The sequence below is a fragment of the Colobus angolensis genome, unplaced genomic scaffold (genome assembly GCF_000951035.1).
Source record: "Colobus angolensis palliatus isolate OR3802 unplaced genomic scaffold, Cang.pa_1.0 Scaffold6, whole genome shotgun sequence".
NCBI lineage: Eukaryota > Metazoa > Chordata > Mammalia > Primates > Cercopithecidae > Colobus > Colobus angolensis.
The window spans coordinates 12,467,513-12,490,728 of NW_012119598.1; the positions used below are offsets into that span (position 1 = coordinate 12,467,513).

At 43.7% G+C, this 23,216-nt stretch overlaps 1 protein-coding gene and 1 long non-coding RNA gene across 3 annotated transcripts in view; one reads left to right on the top strand and one right to left on the bottom strand.

Moving 5' to 3' along the window:
- Nucleotides 1-1,681: 1,681 nt before the first annotated feature.
- On the top strand, nucleotides 1,682-17,578 carry LOC105526642. The gene is made up of 2 exons (XR_001004112.1): nucleotides 1,682-2,009; nucleotides 14,402-17,578. It is a non-coding gene; the product is annotated as an uncharacterized LOC105526642 (long non-coding RNA).
- ADTRP (androgen-dependent TFPI-regulating protein) overlaps nucleotides 5,578-23,216 on the bottom strand; it is a 65,690-nt gene continuing 48,051 nt past the window's right edge. For both annotated transcript variants that reach the window (XM_011962693.1, XM_011962692.1), the window contains 2 exons: nucleotides 15,018-15,169; nucleotides 5,578-6,429 (listed from right to left, as the gene is read on the bottom strand). In XM_011962693.1, coding sequence (XP_011818083.1) covers nucleotides 6,395-6,429; nucleotides 15,018-15,169 — 187 coding nt within the window. In that variant the 3' untranslated portion in view covers nucleotides 5,578-6,394. The remainder of the gene's footprint in view (nucleotides 6,430-15,017; nucleotides 15,170-23,216) is intronic.

Genomic DNA, 23,216 nt, shown 5'->3' on the forward strand with positions numbered 1-23,216 from the left:
TTCCCCACATTAAAATTTACTTTCACATCATCAAATATCCTTCACTGAGGATTGAACATGCATGAGTTCATAGATTACTTCTCTCAGAAGTATTATACGTTAAATCTGGCTCTCCATATGAAATGGGCGGCTTTATTGGTGAATTTTTTTTTTTTTTATATTAGCAAGATATTTAGGGTGGCAGTGAGAACAGAGGCCCTTTTCATGGCCACGAAATAACTACACCATGCAAGAGGCTGACAACATCATGGTGACGATGATATGCTAGTCAGACTAGACCAGGCCTTAATGATAAGCACGTACCATCTGTCAAGAAGGGGTGAGAAGTCACCTAGGGTAAAATGAATGCTGATATAAACAAGGTTTGTCTTCAACATCCCCCCACCTCCTGTTTAAGGATCAGTCTTCTGACTGGGACCCTAGTAGCCTATAGGCTCAAGTCATCAGGGCCATCTAATCGTCCATTCTAGAGCTTCCCTGCGTGCAAGCCATTTATCATCCAGGCCATTCCTCATCTCCTCCTCCTTTTCATCAAATGTATCTGCTATGCGTCCTATTCTATCGATGTTCATTCACTACCAGGTCACATGAAACTGTAATTTGCTCGTCACTGTAAATAGATTTGCGATATGTAAGATGGAGAGAGTATCTGAAATGAAACAATGACTCTAATGTTGAGACTATCAGCTTCCAGGGAAGCCTAGGGTGGAAAATAACTGGCAATGATGCCTCTAAGGTTAAGAAGCTATAAGGAATCCCCAAGTCCATCTGTGTATTTGAGTACTTTCTAAAGGTGCAGTTAGGCTTTGTTGGAGATATAAAGAGGAAGACATGGCCTCTAGTCCCAGGAGTTTGCAGTCAAGCAGGTGGGATGGTGAATTAGGCCATTCTTGCATTGCTATAAAACAAATACCCACAGCTGGGTAATTTATAAAGAAAAGAGGTTTGATTGGTTCACAGTTCTGCAGGCTTTACAGGAAGAATGGTGCTGGCATCTCCTAGGCTTCTGGGGAGACCTCAGGACGCTTACAATCATGGCAGAAGGTGAAGTGGAAGCAGGCACGTTATATAGTGAGAACAGGAGCAAGAGAGATGGGGGAAGGAGGTGCCACACCCTTTTAGACAACCAGATCTTGCCAGAACTCACTATGACGAGGCCAGCCCTAAGAAGATGGCTTTAAATCATTCATCAGAAATCCACTCCCATGATCCAAACACCTCCCACCAGGCCCCACCTCCAACACTGGGGATCATGATTCAACATGAGGTTTCGAGGAGACAACACCCAAACTATATCAGATGGAGATCTTGGGTGCCAGGCACTTGCATCCACCACTTTAAATTACCTTATTTAATTGTGGTGGTATCATCATCTAATTTTGCAGACAAGGAACCAAGGCTCAGAGGAGTAAACTATTTTTATCCAAAGTGAGTCCCTCTCCAAGGGGCTGACTAGTGCCCCTCTTAGGACAGCAGCGAGTTGGAATAAAATCGGGCATGCCTAAGGTCTTTAAGGAACAGGGGATGCTTACTTCCTTTGCATTCCTTTGGCCACCTACATAGCATACTTAAGCTCCTTCTGGATAGACTGTGTCCTCTTATTCACATGCTGAAATTGTTATACATTTTTAAACAAATAATAAGCGAATAATACATTTTTCTAAAAAGTAACTGATTTTCTCTAGGTTCAGTACAGATAGCCAGCCATGGGAGTCAGAATTTGAACTCAGATCTGGTCTGGTTCTGAAGGCTCTGTTCTTTCCAGCTTTGAGACAAAGGAGCAAATGTGAGAAGTGCCTTTTGCTCACTTCTGCTTGCCAGCAGAATTTCACAAAAGCCCTGGACTGTGAAGATGTGCAGCTCTTTGGAAAGATGCTTTGAAGACGAAACCTTTAATAGGGTTAGTGCCTATGCCTCTGTAATCTACAACCAGATGCACTCTTACACCCAAGCCTTGATGGGATTCTGCTGCGATGTAACTTCTGAGCAAATTTGATGTGATTGTGCAGGTCCTGAGACTCCACTTCCTGTCTGTCAGCAGTGGACTGAAATCCTGGGCTGGAGCAGTCTCATAGGATCTCTCTGAAAGGCTGTTCCCAGGCTGTAGGCCTTGGTCTGTAGTGCACAGTAAGACTTCTGAATACAACTAACTAATTCTTTAAAAGTTTGACTGTTTTCTTTAGTCGGCATGGCATTCCATACCATTCCAGAAACAGAAGCCAGGGGGATATGTGAAGGAGAGAGCAATGGCGTAGTGTGTGGAGCGGATTAGCTGTTAACTAGGGGAGTTGAGAGAAGGCAGCCGGCCAAATGCCCTGGAGGGGCAAGGAAAAGCTTTTCAGAGAGCTGGGAAGTGGCACTCCAGTGAGGTCTGAAGCCATGAGGGATGACTTATTTATCCCACAGTAGCTAGAAGAAGAGGGGTCTTTCCAGGGTGTGTGACCAGTTTAAGCAAAGGCTTGGGAGCAGGAATAAAAATGTGCTGGGCCGGCCGCAGTGGCTCACGCCTGTAATCCCAGCACTTTGGGAGGCCGAGGCGGGCAGATCACGAGGTCAGGAGATCGAGACCATCCTGGCTAACACGGTGAAACCCCGTCTCTACTAAAAATACAAAAATCAGCCGGGCGTGGTGGCGGGTGCCTGTAGTCCCAGCTACTTGGGAGGCTGAGGCGTGAGAATGGCGTGAACCCGAGAGGCGCAGCTTGCAGTGAGCCTAGATGGCGCCACTGCACTCCAGCCTGGGCGACAGAGCAAGACTCCATCTCAAAAAAAAAAAAAAAAAAAAAAAAAAAAAAAAAAAAAAAAAAAAAAAAATTGTGCTGAAAGTGGGAAAGGGGAGCTGGTTAAGGGACTAAAAGTTATTTCTTGTGGACCACCTTCTCATCACACGCTCTTTGACCTCATGGTAGTTCAACGGAGGGAAAGAGAGTCAAAAGCAGGAGGGAAGTTTCTCTCCAAGCGGACAAGGGCTCAGCAAACCCAGCCTTCCCCACAGTCTTACCTGGAGCTATTGCCTGGGGAAGAGGGTGTTCAGGCCACAGTAGCCCAAGGCTGGGGGCACCTTTGCTCAGAAGCCCCTGTGGTGCTGCTCCTCGTGAGCCTCCTGGGAGGAAGGGCCAGGGAGCCAGGCGGTTCTCCCATCCCCTTCTGGAATCCTGGCCAGTTTCCATGTACATAACCCAGCTTAATCCACAGAAACAGGAGCTGCAAGGCAAGTTCTTTCTCTTTTTTTCCTCTCCAAGACACGGAAACCTTTATTTTCTCCCTACACCACAAACCAGTACTGTTAAATAATATTGGATAATTGCACCTGTCGTACTCCCCATATTGTGCTGAGGAAAAATAATTGCTGGTTTTCTGCTTTGCCGTTTAGCTGTGACTCCGTCATTTGACTCGGAGCATGTCATTTTCTCCCATTTTAGACTGTGTACAGTCAAACCCTGTGAAAGGACTCACAGACAGCGGCCCTGCGTGTGTGAGTGGGCGCGGGCCTCATTCAGCAACGATTTCTAATTTATACAGCATTGAAAATCCACAGCTATAAATAAACAGTTCTGACTGGCTTTGCTGCCTACTCAAATGCTTTATTAAAAAAAAAAAAAAAGTCACCAGCAACTGCATGGGAAAGGAAAACAAGAATGTCTGGAGGTGGATTCTGGCTTCTGAATCCTGGGCTTGGGAGAGGGAATGCCCCACTTTGGGGCCGGCTCAGTGCTCAGCCCCTCCAGTTTTTGGAAGGCCTGGCCTCCTCGCTCCTTGCTCAGCCCCTCACGCTCCCCACGTGTGGGTGCAATGTGTTTGGGGATTACAGTATATGAAACTGGCTTCCTGTTATGACAAGCATTGCAAGTGAGTAGGTGCGGAGGAGCTGAAAATAGCTTAAGAAATGTAGGACCCTTCTGGGGAGAGAATGGGGTTAAGGCATTGTTTAGGCAACAAGACAAGTCTTCTACCCAAATTCAGAATTGGTTTCAAATGTGAGACAGCAACACTGGAACAGAAGCATGAGTATAGGCCAGTCCCTGGGGTAGTGGCAGTGTCCTTCCTCCTCCTGTAATGGGGACAGTTTCCACCAATTTGGGATCTCTTGACCACCTTCTTTTGTCCAGCTCTGCAAGATGTGGACACGTTTTTGTTTTGTTTTTTAAATAAAGGTTTTTGGATGACCCGGTACTGCTTTGCTCTATGAGAAAGAGGAAGGAAACTGGGCTCAGGAGTCAACTATCTGTGTGACCTTGGAGTTGTCATTTCCCTGCTCTGAACGAGAGGTGCGCTGGAGCCAGTCTGCACAGGCTCTCGAGGACTGAGTGGTTGTGCACATCTCTTCCCAACTCTACATTCAGCAGCATGCTGCCAGCTTGAAAAAGGCCATGGTGAGAGTTTACACCATGGAAATGAGCACACATTATCAATCAGAGCCTGACATCTTTTCCCCAGAGAGCTGGTTGTTAAACATTTCCCAGCACACCACCATCAGAAACTCAGTTTGCTCATTTGTAAAATGAGAACGTAACTCATCTCCTACTTATGAAGTTTCCGTGGGCTAAAATAAGTGAGAGTGGTGATAAATTACTTGACACTATATAAATATTGCTGGAATCATCATGTGGTTGCTATAGTTGTCATTTTCTATTAAGGGCCTAACATAGTGCTATGTAATTTGCAAATACCATGTACCTTACTGTAAACATTTAATCAATGTGTTATTGTTTTGTTGTTGATTCTTTCTTAAGCCACTGCAGCACCCAGCATGCTCTTGTGTGCTTAGGTATGTGCTCAAAGGGAAATGGTTCCGAGACATTTCTAGTGTTGGAAGAGACACTACACAATGGCCAGGCATGCTGCGATCAAGGTTTAATTTGGCTGTAGGCCCAGTAAATTAATGGAAATTAATAAATTTAAAAAAAAAATAGAAACGTGCAGGCTCATCCCCACCAAGAGCTTACTGTGACTGCAAGTGTACAAAGCCCGAGTCACCTTTGGGGTGTGGAAAATTTGAGTGATCCCCCGAGGGCCTCACGTTTGGGGAATTTCCACTGTGGCAACTGCTTCTGAGCTCCTGCTGAGACCAGGTGCTTGGAGCAGTGAAGAGGCTGCAGTAGATGTGGGGAAAGAGGTGGTATTCCCAGCTCCATCTGGAAAAGACTTGAGGCCCATATTAACAGAACAGTAGAAAAAGAAGTGGGGATTAAGCAGGTTTCTTGGTGCCTGTCATGGTCTTCGCTTGGGCTGCCTTCCTCCCTGAGATATTCTGTCCTCTTCAAGACCACTCTTGCTCATTTTTACCAAATTTTTCCTATATAGTGTTAGGTTGGGAAGTCCAAGTGCAATTTTCTTCAGTGTCCACACCCCAACCCGTATAAGCCTAGTGACAGACTAGTAGACTCAAATATGTTTCACCAATAGACATTTGCCATTTGTGCCAGGAAAATAACACTAGGAAAATCACAGGAGGGATCATGAATCCTTGTTAAGCATCTGAAAATCAGCTTTGTTCAACCGCACACTAACTCAGAAAAGTGCTTGGTAGCAAAGCAATCTCAACAGCTCTCACAATTCTATCACTTCCCATCCAGATTCTTCTGTAAGTAAAAGTATTAACACACCATTTATTTGATGAATTAATCAATGTTCAAATGGAAGAGGTTTTGACAATGTCACTAATACCTGCCCTGAATGCTTGCTTAGAAGAGAAACAGATTTCCCAGTATTTTTTATAACTTACTTTCCCCTTGTCTCCAATTAATTTGTTATTATCTCAAGTAGACAGACAATTTCAGTAGTAGCCATCACCCTACATTTTTAGATCATTGAAAAAAAATGGATGAGCAATCCATGAAAATAACGAGCTTACTGAAATGCTTGGTTTTTAAAGGAAAGTTGGGATTATTATTATTTTTTTTTAAAAAGGCCCAGGACTGGTAGCTAGGAGATCCGGGAGACAGAAGCCATTGCCTTGGTTCTGACACTAAGTAACCCTTTTGCCTTGTACAGGTAACTTCTCATCTAGGTCCTCAGCATCCTCCTCTGTAAACTTAAGTTTAAATGACTCTAAGTTCCTCTCTCTCTCTCTCTAGATGTTCTGTAACACCAAGTTTATGTGAGTTTCTTTGGCTAGGTTTTAACCAGAGACCATCCTCCATGAAGGTCAAAGGTAATCAATTCTGAGATGGCAGGAGTTGTTTTTGGCATGTGCAGTCAACCTTTCAAAAAACCAAGAGTTCTCAAGTTAAGCTACCTTCACGAACTTCTTATTAAATTTAAGTATCACTCTCTGTCCCTCCCGCTCTCCTATGTTGCTCTACCACCTCCCTCCATCAGGAAAAAAAAAAAAAAAGATGAGAAAAATCTCGTGTGTTTTCTTCCTTCTTGGTTCTTGGAAAACGGTGTGCAATCACTTCCTCTTCTTCTGTGGCTGCCTCATGTCACCTGTGCAAACAAGAACAGAGACAGACCTCAGGCTTCAGGCTTTCCCTAATGGGTATTTTTGCTGTGGGTAAAGATTCACTCTGATTTAGGGAGTTATGAAAAATAGCTGCCATGACGACAGGGGCAGAGAACAACTCTGCCATCCTCCCTCAATGCTGGGTTCACAGTTAGCCAGGCACCCAGGATGCTGTTTGCCTTCAGGTGCTCTGCACAGCTAAGAGGAGGCATATTGCTGTGGCTCTGAGTGAGTGTTTGCAGGCTACCCACAATCCATCAGCAAACTTTGAGACTTTGCAGATGGAGATGAAGAGACCACATCAAATTAGAGAGGAAATAGAAGGGTGGATGTTCACCTAATTGGGGTCATTCTGTGACCTCTTAGCAAATGAATTCATCAGCCTGGTGGAAGAGTACTGGCATATGGATTAGGTTTGAGTAAGCTCATTAGAGGGGCATTATTCTACTGAAATTATAGCATTAGATTTGTAGAATGACTTCTATTCAGCCAACAAGTTGGTACTCCATATTTAATGATCATAAATCTTTGTGTAAGCTCTGCAATCTATGAAATTTCATTAGCTCATTATCCTTTGCGCTTGTTGCCAAATACTATCAATCCTACTTTAAAAACTTCTCCATTCCAGAACTTATAGCCCTGGTAGTTCCGGCTTGATATTCCTGCAGCAAATCCATGCTCCTAATTCCACAATTCACCCTTCAGACCTTGCCACCTTCATCAATTCTATCCTTAACAGTAAACACTAGATATCTTATACTAACTCCATTCTGCTGGAACTCCACTTCTTAAAGGCTATCGTGACTGGGACTTTTGAAGTCCTGTTTGTGGACCCTTAATCACACTGATTTCCTAGGATGGCCACCTCTTGGTCATGCAGTCCTCATGGCTATCCTTGTGTTCATCTCATGCAACATTTTCAAGATCAAAGCTCTCTCTTCTTCGTCTGCTTCTCATCAATCTAGACTACCCCAGTCATCAGCCAACGCTTATTGTTTATCAAACTTTATGGGTTTCACATTGTTTTCATTTTTCATTGGTGTGTCTACTTTTTTTCTCTTCTGTTTTTCTTTTTCTTTCTTTCTTTTTTTTTTTGAGACAAGGTCTTTGCCCAGGCTGGAATACGGTGGCACAATCTCAGCTCACTGCGGCCTTGAACTCCTGGGCTGGAGTCCTCCAACCTCAGTCTCCTGACTAGTTGGGACTATAGGTACACACCACCATGCCCAGCTTTTTTTGTTTTGCTTTTTTATTAGATACAGGGTCTTGCTATGTTGCTCAGGATGATCTTGAACTCCTGGCCTCACCACGAGAGATCCTCCCATCTCAGCCTCCCAGAGCGCTAGGATTACAGGCAAGAGCCACCACCCTCGGCCTTATTTTCCATTTCTGATGTGAATTCTCTCCTCCCTAGTTAGGCCTTCTCTACATTAGGTCTATAAGTACAAGCACAGTACCACCTCTTTCTGTAGAGTATACTCTGGGCCTTTAATGAATTCTTTTTCAATTAAATAACCAGCTTACATACAACAGGGACAATATAAACTTGGTCAATATAAACTTCTCAAATTTCTACCCCCTAGAGTCATTCTGAGGGTTCCTAAAACTTTGTTTTATCCGTGTTGTTTACCAATCCTCAGGCCCTCAAGCCTAATTGTAATCATAACCTCAGTCCTTCCATCTCAGGTGTCAAGGACTGAAGTCTCCCTTCTCCGTTTAAGAAATGCAACAGAACCCGAAGGTCCGGAGAAAGGCCACCCAGGAGCAGACGTGGCGGTGTGAAGCTCTGCTGGGGGAGGAGAGCAGGTGGCTCCTTCCATGGGGTTAGAGTCCTTTGTCCAAAACCAAGTAGCTAGGAGGAACACTAAGAAATGCCCACATACCCATCCACATGCTGGAGAGAAGGGACTGTCCCCAAATGGGTCTCTGTGGTCCTCCCAAAGTCATTTTATTCTGTAGGGACTCACACGGCATGAACATTGCAAAAATCATGTTTCTTTTTGCTTCTAGCAGCTGGGAATGGCGAGTAGGGTCTTAGTCTTGAATTCTTACAGAGCTAAGCAGTTTCTAGGCTTCTTTAAGTCTTCGGAATGTATCTCTGATGGTGGTTTTTTTTTCGTTTTTTTTTTTTTTTTTTTTTTAGACAGGGTCTTGCTGTCACCAGGCTGGAATGCAGTGGTGTGACCTCGGCTCACTGCAACCTCTGCTTCCCAGATTGAAGCATTTCTGCCACCTCTCAGCCTCCCGAGTAGCTGGGACTACAGATGTGCGTCACCACACCTAGCTTTTTGTGTGTGTGTGTGTGTGTTTTTAGTAGAGACAGTTTCACCATGTTATCCAGGCTGCTCTTGAACTCCTGAGCTCAAGTGATCCACCCACCTCGGCCTCCCAAAGTGCTGGGATTACAGGTGTGAGCCACTGCACCCGGCCCTCTGACCATGTTTCTATAATACATAGCTGGAAATAAGGAAACTGTTGACTTAACAATAGATCATATATCTTACCCAAACCAAATTCGCAAAATGAATTTTAAGTTGTAATTGGAAAATTATGTTTATTATAAAGATTTTCTTGACTGAGAAGCATTTTTCCCAGTCAAAAGTATCCTAGTTGGCAGACAGTAAGTTAGATTCACCCTGACTTGTTTTATTCCTTTATCCTCTATCAGATAGTACCAAGGGCTAGAAATATTTTTATAACCCTGATATTTCGCCTTATATTCTTGACCACTGGGTGCTTGGCTGGTGACTTCCAATCAGGCCACTGGAAGCAGAGATTCCAACTGTGTCTCAGTATTTCAGAAGCAGAGATTCCAACAGATTCTAGCTTCCATCTTTGCAAGATCTGAACATTTTCTGCAGGCATGACCAAGAAACTATTGTTTCAATCAACATCACCATAGGTACCAAATAGAATTACATACCTTATTATTCCAATAGTTAGAACTCAGGATAAATAAAAACACAGTATTCCCAAAGATTTACACCTATGTATCTACAACCAGGAAAATGAATGCCAGGAATTGAAAATTTGAAGAACATTTGCCTGGTTTCAGTGGCCTGACTCAGAAAAGGGCAAGAAGGTTGATTAGCAGGTGTTAGAGAAATGAGGTCTGAGCACTGATAATCCTATGTTCACACTGCAGAAGTCCAGGGAGGAGAGGGAGCTGAGGGCTGGCTGGAGAAACCCCTGTGGGAAACAGGCTGAGGAAGAGGGAGGAATGGTAATCCAGAGCCGGCTCTTTTTGAGTTTAGGGAGATGAAGTTAGGACAAGAAAGGCAAAATGGAGATAACTTTTTGTCATTGACTAAATGCTGCCCCAGCAGGACCATGCTTTAAAGTACCTGTGGAGTCACTGCACGATAAAATTCTTCTGTTATGGAATAAGCGAGTTAATAAGACAAACCTCATCCAATTCCTTCGTGAACAAAACAAGGAGGTGGGCTAAATGGCCTCTAGGCAGCTTTCATCAAGAAAATCTCCCTTTTAAAAAACCTGGTTTATGGCAAATAATATTAAAAGCAAGCTTCAATATCATTCTGTCCAAGACACAATCCCAGCGCCACTTAGCCAGGCTGGAATTTTCAGCTTACAATCTGTCCTTAGGATGAGAAGGACCTATGGTCTTAGGGGCCCTGACAAAGGACAGCCTGACCCCTGGCATGTGTCCATCGGGGCACAGGAGAGGGGTCTCAGGCCCTGGGTAAGCTGACTGTCTTTCTAACCATCCCCACATAGCAGAGGCCCTGCCATTTGGGCCTAAGGTGCTTAGCCCCTTTCTGTACACCATATCTCTTGTGGGATGCTTTTCTCTTCCCAAGAGGCTTGTGTCCTGATGTTAGCATCCTTGAGTGCTATCAATCAACCAGGAAAAAAAAAAAGAAAAAGAAAAAGAAAATTAAGCATGTAAGGGGCAGAGAAGGGAGCCTTTGACAGGATGTCCTGATCGCCTCTTGCCCCCAGTCAATGTGGAAGAGAATCTGCCCCGGGCATGCCTGGGTGTTCAGTCATAGTCATGGTGAGCCAAGCTCTCAATGTCCTGCCAGAGACAGCTTCCCCTGCCTGCTTCTATCATGGTTTGAAGTTAACATTCCATCTAACTCCTCCCAAAAAGCAGAAATTGAATCTTTCTGGGGGGATGACTGGTCCCAGTAACTGACTCTGTGCTTGCCCAACCCTCTGCCTCATGACACAGAAAGGCTAGCACAGGGCAGGGAGTAAGATGGTGACAGGTCAGGCCAGGGGGCCCTACGGAACCTCTTGTGAGCTTTTTGAACCTCAGTGCGTTCTTGAAGGACCTTCCTGTGGGCCACGACAACACCTGCCTCCCTGATGCTCAAAGCTAGTTCCCTGCAACTGCGCACCCTGGGAGGACTTCATCATACACTTTCCAAGTTAACATGTGATTCTCAGTATTGTTTCCTATTGCTGTCCTTCTTGCTCTCCTGTCCATATTCACCCACTGATGTGGTACAGGAGGAGGGAGAAAGTGAGTAGATATTCAGCTATTGTGACCATCACCACCAACACCCTTCTCAGTCCAGCAGCCTACTCAGGACAGCACCACACTGCACAAGGATGCTGTAGACAGAATTATCCACACTGGGAGGAGACCAGGGTCCTGAGATGTAATAGAGTCTTGTCCTCACACCAGCAACATCGATATGTCTGGAGTATGCATTAGAAGGGCAGAATCTCAAACTGCACCCCAGATCCACTAAACCAGAATCCATACTTTAACAAGATCTCTGGGTTCCCCAAGATCCTCATTTTGATGAGAATCAGCGCCCATACAGGTTTGAGAAGCAATGCTCTGTAACAGCGGCTCTGGATCCTGATTGCAAGTTAAAATAACTGGGAAGCTTTAAAAAATGCCCATGTCAAGTCACCATCTCTAGAGATATGGATCTAATTGGTCTAAGGCCGGCCTGGGAATTATTATTTTTTAAACTCCCTTAGTGTTTCTGTGATGTAAAAAGCCAAGGTAGAGAACTACTGCTAGAGAGATCCTGTCACATTGAATGGCTCTTGACTGATACTTTGCCTGATATTCTTGACCACGTGGTGCTTGGCTGGTGACTTCCAATCGGGCCACTGGAAGCAGAGATTCCAATTCTGTCTCAGGATTTCAGAAGCAGAGATTCCAACAGATTCTAGTCTCCAATAGCCTGACCTCCTATTCGCTGTAAGTACCTGAGGACCTGCTTCATCTCTGTCCATCTGCTGTCAGGTAGCTGTTACCTTTATTCACTTTCAGCTGGGAAACTGGTAATTTATACATCAACTCGAAGGGGAGAATGAGGGAGAATAAGATGACCAGCAGCAGTGACTAACTCTGTATGCCAGGTCCTGCTGTAGGCGCTAGATCCTCAGCAAGTCATCTGAGGTTCTCCGTGAGCCCAGGAGGAGGTCACCAGCATTATCTCCACTAGGACAAGAGAAAGCTGGGGCACAGAGACCTTTAGTGACTTACTCAGTCTCACAGGTACAAGTGACAGGGCCAAGATAGAAACCGAGGCAGTTTGGCACCAGAACTTTTCTTCTAACCACAGCCCCCAACTGCCTCCCTGAAGCATTCATTTGAATTTCTGCTCTCACTGAAGGGGGCTCAGGCTGTGGAAGGAGAGAAAACATAGCTTAGCTCTGGCTTTGGACAGAATATGTGGCTATCTATAAGTTTCCAGAACCAAAGATCTGGAGAAAGGCTCCCAGATAGGGGAACCAGACAGCGGAGTGCCCAAGCCAAGATGGCATCAAATCTTATGAACACTGGCCCAGCAGGCACAGACAGGGACCATCTCAGGCCTCCTGGGCTTGGTGGCCACTCTACTTAGAGGCTGCCTGATCATGGAGGAATTGAAGTGCATTGCCATAGGATACATGGTTGGTTTGTGGCCAGGTGAGGGACATACCCTGGCTTTCTTGATTCCTACTCCAGTGCTCTTTCCCCTGTCTAATACTTTCTGCCCTAACATGCATGTCTTCAACAACTCTCTAACTGGTACACCTTGTCGTCACCCTCTATACTCCTTAAACTCCCTGCCCGATACTCTACAGTCATTAGAGTCACTCCTTATCTGCCATCTCCAGAACACCTTTGCAAAAAGTTCTACTTTACACCTAGGGAAAAAAGTCCTTGGATATCCTATTGTCTGCACTGATTGATGCAATGAGAAAGCTAATGGAAATGAGGGATTTTAAGATGAACAAGACATATCCCTAATCCGTAAGACACCTGAAGTCTAGTGGAAAAACAAATCCCTAAAGCAGTAGTGAAACAGCAGTCGTGATAAAGTGGTAAGTCTGGTGATTGGGAGATAAAGGGGGATGCACTGGGAAGGACATGAAGTCCAACCTGGGCTGACCAGGGAAGGCTTCCTGGAAGAGGTGAGTGTTGAAATGAATGAATATGAGCCAGGCAAAGACTGAAGGATAGGAGACACAGAATCCCACGGACATAAGAAACAACATCAATGTGGAGGGAAAACCAGCAGTTTGGTGCCACTGGGGCACAAATATAGAAGAGCAAAAGCCAAAGCAGGGACTGGGTCACAGAGGCCCTTGTGTGTCATTCCAAGGGTGTGAATTTTCTTCAGTAAATTGGGGAAAGCCTTAAAGTGTTTTCAGTAGACTAGGACACGGGGAAATGTGTTCACATAGGTTGCTTAGCTTTCAGCAATGTCAAAGTGTTCGCTGTATTGCAACTTTAACAAATCTAATTTTTCTTTTAATTCTTACTAAATTATTCATAATTAATAAAGATCTGTTCAAGATTTAATACATTTATGATCTTATTCTGATGTTAAATAGGACCTTTCACTCATTCTCTTCTTTAAAAAGTTAAAAATCTAGAAAGAGCTCGAGAGATGAGCACAGTCATTTACAATTGTCTCTTTCACTTACATGAAAACTTGCATGCACATGAGGTAATTGAGGGTCTATATGTTGATGCCGGCTTATCTATTTATTGGGACTTAATTATAGTTAAAAATTGGATGCAGTCCTTAAACAATAAGGCTTGTTAAGCACTTTGTGTTGAGAATAGTAATTTCAATAATAACAAATATGATGATAATTTTGTTTTTTAGTTCAGTGGATGTTTAAAATTCACCGTAGAGTAACAATTTAAAAATTAACTCAATACATTATTGAACTCAATACATTATTGAACAATTGATTTTAAAAGTTGTTGTTCTCTAAGCTCTAAGTAATCAAGTTTTTCTCTGTACTTCTAATATCTTAAAGCTTCTTTAAATATATATATATAGAGAGAGATTTGGGGAAGGCATCAGAAATCTTTACCCAGAACTTCGAGGAGCCAAAACTAGTTAGAATTATATGTCAACACATCTAAAATGTCAACACATTTTTTTTTTTTTGGCGATAATTTTCTGTGATTTGGAATCCTGATTGGGAAGTAATTTTTAGTATTCCATTTTTTTTAAGTGTTTGCTTTCAAAGAGAATTTTGCCCTTGAGAGTTTCTTAAACTAGTCAAATTCTCCAAGAGTAGAAAACACGTGATACATCCCAGTTGCATGCTTATTTCTCCAGGGTCTCAGCTTCCTCTCAGAAACACACACTCTGGTACTGAACCTTCTGAAACTGTCAGGTTTTTTTGCATACACGGGCTTATGTTTTCACACCAGTTCATAGATTGGGCGGAAGATGGCACTTCTGCCATCTCTATTTTGATAGAACAGAATGGCATGTGGGCGAGTGATGTGGGGGATTGGGTGTGACTCTTTGCCTTCCTTATATACAGAATCAGGGTAGAGTTCCTGTGCTGCTCCTGGGGTAGGGAAATAAGTCATGGATGTTTTGCAGCCTGACTTTCTGGTAGTTACTTTTCCAACAATAAAAAAACATTCTGGGGTGGGGTGGGGAGAGTGGAAGCAGGAAGGAGAATGAAATCTTCCATTTTAAAAGTAACTAAGATGGTTTTTTTTTTTCTTAGGAAGAAGCAACAGGATTCTACCCACCTATAATGAGAAAGTTTAACTTACTGACATATTCCCATTGCTGGAGACTCTGTCTGAATGAGGATTTCAGTCTCAAGTCTAGGATGTGATTTCATTTGGTAAATGTCTTATGGAAGGCTGAGGAGCAGCCTAATGAGGCACTGCTGAGGTGGGAGGAGGTGGGAGGAGCTGAGAGCACTATCTGGACTTACTTCCTTCAGAATGAAATCTTGATATTTTCAAAGCTTGTGTCCCTGGAACCCTCACTTGGGTTATGGGGAGACCCCTGATTTTATTTATTCATGCTAGGGATGGTAATACCTTGTTCTCTAGGTCCTGGGCTTTCTAAAGAAGATTATTTTCAGCTTCAAAGTTAAATGATGCATTGTTTGGGGGAGGAGAGGAGATCCTTTGATGACGTCCTTTAAAAGAGTACCCCACCCCCAACGCTCTCCTCTTGCCTGCCTTCGCAGAACCTGTCTGAGTCCTTTGGACAAAGATAGTAAGCATCCTTGCTTCTGTTTGGGGTTAGTTTTTCTTTCTGTTTCCAGATGAAGTGGAGACGCAGGCACGGAAGAAGCGCATCTGTAGCTAAGAAAGAAATACACTGACCCCATTTCCAGTGGTTGAGCTTCTCTCCAAGTAGGTAGATGCTGGCGATGAAGATGTGGCTGAGAGAGAAGAAAGCTGCTAGACCCACGGGGCTGAGTTTGGCAAACACAGGATACACCCAGGTACCTGTCTCAAAGTAGAGCCACAGGATGCTGCAGGAAATAAGAAGTCACGGTGATTAGAGCAGGAGGAGAAAAACAAGCCATTTTCTCATCAGGATCAATGAGGTACTGGAACCTAGGCAGGGGAAAAGAATCCATATCAGGGACATTTGTCAACAGCTGTAGTATTCCCACAAACCTAAATAAGTGAGGCTTTTCTGGGTAAATCTACTTGATTCAATAAGACATGCTGTTTGATAGACTGGGCTGGGTTGTTTTACCTAACCCATTAAAATTCAACATTGGTGAAAAAATAGAAGAGAACATAGGGTTGGGCACCGTGGCTCCCACCTGTAATCCGAGCACTTGGGGAGGCTGAGATGAGTGGATCACCTGAAGTCAGGAGTTCAAGACAAGCCTGGCCAAAATGATGAAACCCTGTCTCTACTAAAATTACAAAAAATTAACTGGGCATGGTGGCTCGGGCTTGTAGTCCCAGCTGCTCGGGAGGCTGAGGCAGGAGAATCACTTGAACCTGGGAGGCAGAGGTTGCAGTGAGCCAAGATCATGCCACTGCACTCCAGCCTGGGGGACAAGAGTGAAATTTCGTCTCAAAGAAAAAAAAAAAAAAAAGAGAATGAGAACATAGAACATATTGTTAGCTAAAGGGAGTGTGTGGGAACATGAATGATCCCTTTCCCTGAGAGGTATGGCCTTCTGAGACATCAAACCTGCTATTAAGGAATTCATTTTGCTGGCTCTGAGTCAGAGGAGTGGGGTTTGCTTTTTTTGGATCTAAGAATCAGGTGCAGCTTTCCATTAGCTCTCCAAGTCTGCTGGGATGAGGGAGCAGAGATAGAGCGTTATTGCCCTAATACAACATGCCTAGGATTTAACCGTTGGCCCTGATTTTCACTCATGCATATAGTCATAAATAGAGTGTTAAGCAGGAATGCATGGATTTGCAGGGAGACTCAGATCTTGCTTATGTGAGGATAGGCTGTAAGTCATTTCTGGAAGCCAAGAGAAGAAAAAGAAATGCTAGGAGAAGAGCCATGATGTCTAAGTGAAGCCTAAAAATGCAGTTTGCTGGAAACCAACTGCACTGGAAGGTGCCAAAGTCTGAAATAACTTTTAAAAATTAAATGTGGGGAAGCTGATGCATCAGCTACAGTTCCTCATTGGTTAGGAGCACAGAATCTGGAACCGGGCTTCTGTGATTCAAATCCTAGCTCTGCCACCTAGTAGCTATGTTACCTCCAGCAATTTCGTCAACCTTTCTGTCCCCATTCCCTCAACGTGTAAAGTGAAGATCCAAATAGCATACACCTTCTAAGGCTGTTGTAAGGATTGCAGGAGTTAACACATGTAAAGGATACAGAACAGTGCTTGGCATATTGTAATATTTGACAAGAGTTCAAAAGCTTCTGTCTCCACTGAGGGATGGCACAATGGAAGTGCTCTCAGAAAACCTTCTTTGAAGCTGCTGATCTCTTGTAACAATTAGGATAGGCCGGGTTATGCTTCAAAAACAACTTTTAAATTTGAATCTCCCATGTTGTCAAAGGAATTCACATGGAAGAATGAAATTCTGTGCTTAAACTTTCAGAAACCCAAGGGTGATCTCTGTCATTTCAAATACTTGAAGTTTGTTAAATGTTTTGTGGAAGAGACAAGGGCTATATTCAGGGCCAGGAGTAAGGTGAAGCAAGAGAGGTCCTAGGGTGTAAAATTTAAGGGATTATCTCTGTGCATCAAAGGACGCAATAAACAGTGTGAAAAGGCAATCCATGGAATGGGAAATAATATTTCTACTAAGGGGTTAATATCCAAAATATGTAAAATATTCCTGTAACTCAACAATAACAACAAACCCAAATAACCCAATTAAAAATGGACAAAGGACTTGAATAGACATTTTACAGAGAAGATACATGAAAGGCCAACAAGTGCATGAAAGAATGTTCAGCATCACTAATAACTAGAAGAAATGCAAATCAAAATGACAGTGAGATATTGTCTTACACTCATTAGGATGGACACTATTTTTTTTTTTAAAAAAAGACAAGATAACAAGTGTTAGTAAGGACAGAGAGAAATTGGAACTCTTGTTCATTGTTGGTAGGAATGGAAGATGGTACATCTGCCTTGGAAAACTATATGGTGGTTCCCCCCAAAACTGAAATAGAATTACCATCTGATCCAGCAATTCCACTTCTAAGTACACACCCAAAAGAATTGAAAACATGGCTAACACAGTGAAACCCCATCTCTACTAAATATACAAAAAATTAGCCAGGCATGCTGGCGGGCAACCTGTAGTCTCAGCTACTTGAGAGGCTGAGTGAGGCAGGAGAATGGTGTGAACCTGGGAGGCAGAGCTTGCAGTGAGCAGAGATCACACCACTGCCCTCCAGCCACTCCAGCCTGGGCAACAGAGCGAGACTCTGTCTCAAAAAAGAAAAAAAAGAATTGAAAACAAGGATCTGAAGAGACATTTGTACACCCATGTTTATAGCAGCATTCTTCACAATAGCCTCAAAGTGGAAGCTACCCACTGATACATGAATGGATACATAAAATGTGGCCTATACATAGGCATTAAGAAGGAAGAAAATTCTGATGCATGCTACCACACGGATCAACTTTGAAGACATTTTATGCTAAGTGAAATAAACCAGTTGTAAAAAGACAAATACTGCATAATTCCATTTACATGAGAAACCTAGAAGGTCAAATTCATAGAGGGAGAAAGTAGAATGGTGCTTGCCATGTGGTTGGGGGAGGAGGCAGTGGGGAACGCGATGGTTTCAATATGGTTTGTTTGTTCCTACCAAAACTCATGTTGAAATTTGGTCCTCTGTGTGTTGGTGTCAGGAGTGGGAGACTAGTGGGAAGTGTTTGGGTCATGAGGATGGATCTCCTAAGAATGGTTTGATGCTGTTCTTGTGATAGTAAGCTCCAGAAATGGATTTTTTCCATGAGAATGGCTTGTTATAAATCTAGGATGCCCCTCAGGTTTTGCCCTTTTCCCCTTTGACCGTCTCCACCACATTGTGAGGCAGCAGTGATGCCCTTGCCAGGAGCCAGGGCCATGCCCTTGAACTTCTCAGAATATGAGCTAAATAAACTTCTTTTCTTTATAAATTACCCAATCTGTGAAATTCTTTTATAGGAACGCAAAATGGACTAAGCCAGGGAGTTATTGTTTAATGGGTAGACTTTCAGTTTGGGAAGATGTAAAAGTTCTGGAGATGGATGGTGGTGATGGATGCACAATAAGGTAAATGTACAACATGATACAGAGCTTAAAAATGATCAAAATGGTAAGTCACTTAAAATGGTTAAAATTGTAAATGTTGTATACCTTTTACCACAATTTAAATGTATCTAAGGAGGTGTCAATTTTAGGGTCATATAAATGTAGAGTTGGCATTTAGTTCCTTGCCTGGGCCCTGCTGGTATCACTCTGCTTTCCCAAACTTGTCTGGATATTCCTCCTAGATTGCCAGATTGAGAATGAGGTGACTAGAACAAACAATAATTATCATCATTATTACTAATATTAGAATTCTTTTTTTTTTTTTTCGACGAAGTCTCGCTCTGTCCCTCAGGCTGGAGTGCAGTGGTGCAATCTCGGCTCACTGCAACCACCGCTTCCTGGGTTCAAGTGATTCTCTTGCCTTGCCCACCACTTCCTGGGTTCAAGTGATTCTCCTGCCTTGCCCTCCTGAGTAGCTGGGATTACAGGCATGCACCACCACGGGCCCAGCTAATTTTGTATTTTTAGTAGAGACAGGCTTTCACTGTGTTGGTCAGGATGGTCTCAAACTCCTGATCTTGTGATCCGCCCACCTCGGCCTCCCAAAGTGCTGGGATTACAAGTGTGAGCCACTGCGCCTGGCCTAGAATTATTTAAGATATGCATTCCATGGATGCATTACAGGATACCCACAGTGATTCTTACCTGCATGGCGACTTCTCATGGCAGGACAAAGGAAGTATATGGCATAGAAAATAAATAGTTTCAAGTAGATAGGGCTAGGAGTTTGGAGTCAGTGAGGAGTTCTGAATATACTCCAAACAAGTTGCATCACTTAGTTCACTTTGTTTACTTTATATACTTGAAATTAGAGCTTCTAAATGCCCATGCACATTTATGTAAGATAGTCTATAAATAAGGACATCCCTCCAGAGGCTTGGAAAATTTCTGTTTACTTCATGTTTGTTTCCTTCAGCATAAGGCTTGTAAAGGAAAGTTCCCGAGGTAAGCTAATGAATTGTGTACTTTGACAGAGAAAGTGCAAGGAAAGTTACAGGTGTGGTACCTGATAGTGGGAAAAGTAACAGAGATACAGAGTATGAGGCAAGATGACAGTAATTTACCAAGGGTACTCAGCAGAGAGGCATGAGTGAAGACAGAGTCACACTGTTAGTTGACATCACTTCTTTATGGCTTGCCTGAATATGAGGGGAAGGTGGGAAGAGAGAGGGGAAGGAAGAAGAAAGGAAGGAAAGCAGGAAGGAAGGAAGGGAGGGAAGGAGGGAGAGAAGGAGGGAGGGAAGGAGAGAAGGAGGGGGGAGGGAGGGAGGGAAGGAGGGGGGAGGGAGGCAGGGAACTTTGCATTCAATATGTCTTCTATTTCAGTCAATGTCAGCCCTCCCTTCAATCTTGCCCCCACATTTGAGCCCATGAAATCATATCTATACTAAACTTCCTTATAAATGTTTCCTCAGTCCCCCCATTTCGCAATCTTCCTTCAGCCTCCTTCATTCCATCTGGGTTTCTGTCACTGTCTACCAACTAGGCTTTCTTGCTCCTTTCAACCCACTTCCCCTACTGCAAGCCACCAATAATCCAGTAATCTTTCTAAAAACGGTCTCTGTCCACAGCCCTTGCCTGTCTGCAGTGAATCCCAGGATCCCAGCTGCTTACCCCAGCCGACCTGGCCTGGCCGTGCCCACCCTCCATCCGTAGATCTGCGGTCCCTCCATATTGAACCCCTTTGTTTCTTGAATGAACTGAGCTCTGCAGTTTCTTGGCTTTCACACCTGCTGTTGTCTTTGCTGACCTTTTTGTTTCCTGGAACCTGCTTCTCTCTGCCCTGTGTCTGGCTGAATCTTACTCATGCTTCAAATCTCAGCTTAAAAGTCTATTTCTCTAGAAAAGATTTCCTGAACCTTTCTCCCCCAGCCCTGATTCAGTTAAATGCTTACGCCAGTTGCTTCCTCCACCCTGGAACTTTTCTTTGTTACTTATTTGATTGTTTTTCTGACTAGCTTGAAAGCTCTGCAGGGGCAGGGACTGTGTCTGTCATGCACATTTATTTGCCAAGTGCCCCAAAATGCAACAGGTTCTTTGTATTTTGAAATGAATTGCTGTGTTGGGTGGCTCTGTAGGATGCTGCTATGGACAGCTCTCAGTTGCCTGACTCACCAAGACCACCACAGGCTCTGAAAATTTGGAAATATACCAGTGGCCTTTCAAGTTTTGGTTAATCTCACTTTACTAATACTTTGAAGAGGCCAATGATATTGCCCCTCAGTTCAAAGAGCAATTTCACATCCTTCCTGAGCCATCCGCTATGTGAACCTTTGTGAGTTGGACCAGGTGGGCACCAAATGGCAGCCAAAAATTAATTTTTTAGGGTCTCCTTATCCTAAATCTTAGAGGATTAAAATGGCTGTCAAGAAATTCATAACTTCTGCATCTTATCAGTAGGGAAATACAGACGTCTGTGAGTGGCAGATAAGCAGATAATGGAGTTTTGTGGGCTTTGGGCATATAATTCTTTCTTTCGGTGTTAACCCTCATGTCACATCTTTCCAGCCCAGGAGGAATATATCAAATAGAGTCAGGAGAAACTGCAGAGCTAGAGTGTTAGTCAAATAGTTTACCTAGATGATGAAATGTCGGCAAAGATGAGAGTTATTGGGGCGGCAACCTCATCGTGGCATTTAAAGCTGTTGCCTGACCCCTCCCTGAGACACCCCCTTCCAGTTTGAAGTCTCTCCACCCTCAGGGCCCATGGTTTTCTGTCTTCCTGCCCTTCTACCGCCTGGTCATTCCTTGCTACCTTTGCTGCTCCTTCTCCCTCCTGTCCCTGAGAGGAGGGCCTTTCCCTGGTGTTTGCCTCTTACTTATTTATCTTCTCTCTCTTCTCTCTCTTTCCAGCAACCTTGTCACTCCACGAGGGTTCAACTAGCTGCATCTCCTCAGCCCCACCTTTCTTGAGACTGCAAGGTCTGAATTTCTGAATGGAAATTCCTCCAGGCAGGTGATTCTCAATCTTGGCTGAAAATTAGAATTGACTTGGGGGCCTTAAAAGTTCCAATGTTGAGGGCACATCCAGAACCAATTAAACCAGAATATTTTTGAAATGAGACCCACTACAGGATATTAAAGTCACTGTTTTACTTATACCCAAAACCATTTCTTTCACAGTTCATTTTCATCTACCAATGGAATCACCATTTTTCTAGTCTACTAACTTAATATTTTTAGAATTATCCTAATTTTTTCCTCTTCATTTGTGTGGTACATGTCAATCAATCCATAAAACCTATTCTGTTATTTCAACATTGTGTCTCAGGCATGTCTCTCATTTCTTATTCTACAGTTTTACTCTTTTCACGCTGTCATTATTTCTGATTTCTGTTACAGGCGTTTTGGTTGAACAAGAACTAAGGTTTGAACAGGAAAGACGAGAAGAACAGGAGATGAGATACCCTTTCCTCTCCTAGCCCTCCACCTCCATCCCTCTTCGGTTTCGATCCTGGCTGGGCTGGACCCCACATGTTGACAATAAGGGTGTGTTTTGTGGCATCTTTTTTATTAATTTTCGTATCATAATTTATAGGCAGGGTAAGGATTTCTTCTGTGGAAAATGGTGCTGAGATTCCAACCCCTGCTGACAGTTGAGGCTATAAAGCTATGGTTGACCTGGACGGTCCCAGCTGAAGATCATATTTTAGGAAAGGGTAACAGTGGCTCTAGGAAGGAATTCACCCTAACACACTGGAAAGAGAAAGAGAGAATTGCTGATTCTGGAAATGGCAAGGTGGCTAGTACTGGAACTTAGCTTAGTCCACCTCTTGGCAGCTTTTAATGTATTCTCAGGGTAAGATGTGTACGTGTATTTGTAAATGAGGCATGAATGTAAAGAACTGTTACTTCTGGGAACCCGGGAAGCTTTGCTGAGGGATCTTACCCTGGCGAGCACAGTATAAAAGAAAGTAATTCTCTCTCTTGCCTCATAGGAACTACTTTGGGGAAGCAACTTTCCAAACATCTGCCCCAAGGCTGGGTGATGGCTGCATATCTGTGCAGTGCTGGTACTGGGCATGTAATACCTTATACACTAGCAGAGACACCTGCAGCATCAGTAGGTTTCTGGTCCACCAAGAGCAGTGTGATGATGGACTCCAGGCCAACTGGGTTGGTTGCTGTGGCGAGTAACATTGTTAATTCTACCAACACAGGGGGTTGATGGGTAATGACGGTGTTGGCACCTGCAGTGGGCACGGTGTGTTAACCCTTAACACTGTGCAGGTGGGGATGTCGGGCCCGGTGGGGATTATGGTTTTGCCATCTGTGTGTAAGAACAATGCTCAGAACAGTGTACAGCATGGGTTGTGCAGTGCACAACAGGGGCATGTGTGAGCACTCAGCAGATTACTGGAACTCCTTAGGGATGGAGGCCTTGGAAAATTGGACCAAGACCTCCAAAGCAGAAGGGTGTTTGGGGGTATCACTGGAACTATGAAATAACCATTCATAAAAAATAAGACATTGTGATCAAACTTCATAATATGCTGGCTAGTTTTTATTTTTATATTGGTTTATATTTTATTTTGTTTCCCATCTCTTGTCACTCCAAATTATTTGAAGTTTTAACGTTTCAAGAATGACATGTTAAAGCATAATTTGCTGGCCAAGTTACTAGTACTGCTCACCCTTGCTTTCACTCCAAACAAACAAACAACAGCAACAACAAATGCCCCCATTGTCTATGCTACGTCCAGCCTCCTGTAGTCTGCCATCTGCAAGCCTCCACGAGTGGATAGTTCCAGGGATATTTCTCATTAGTCTCTTTCA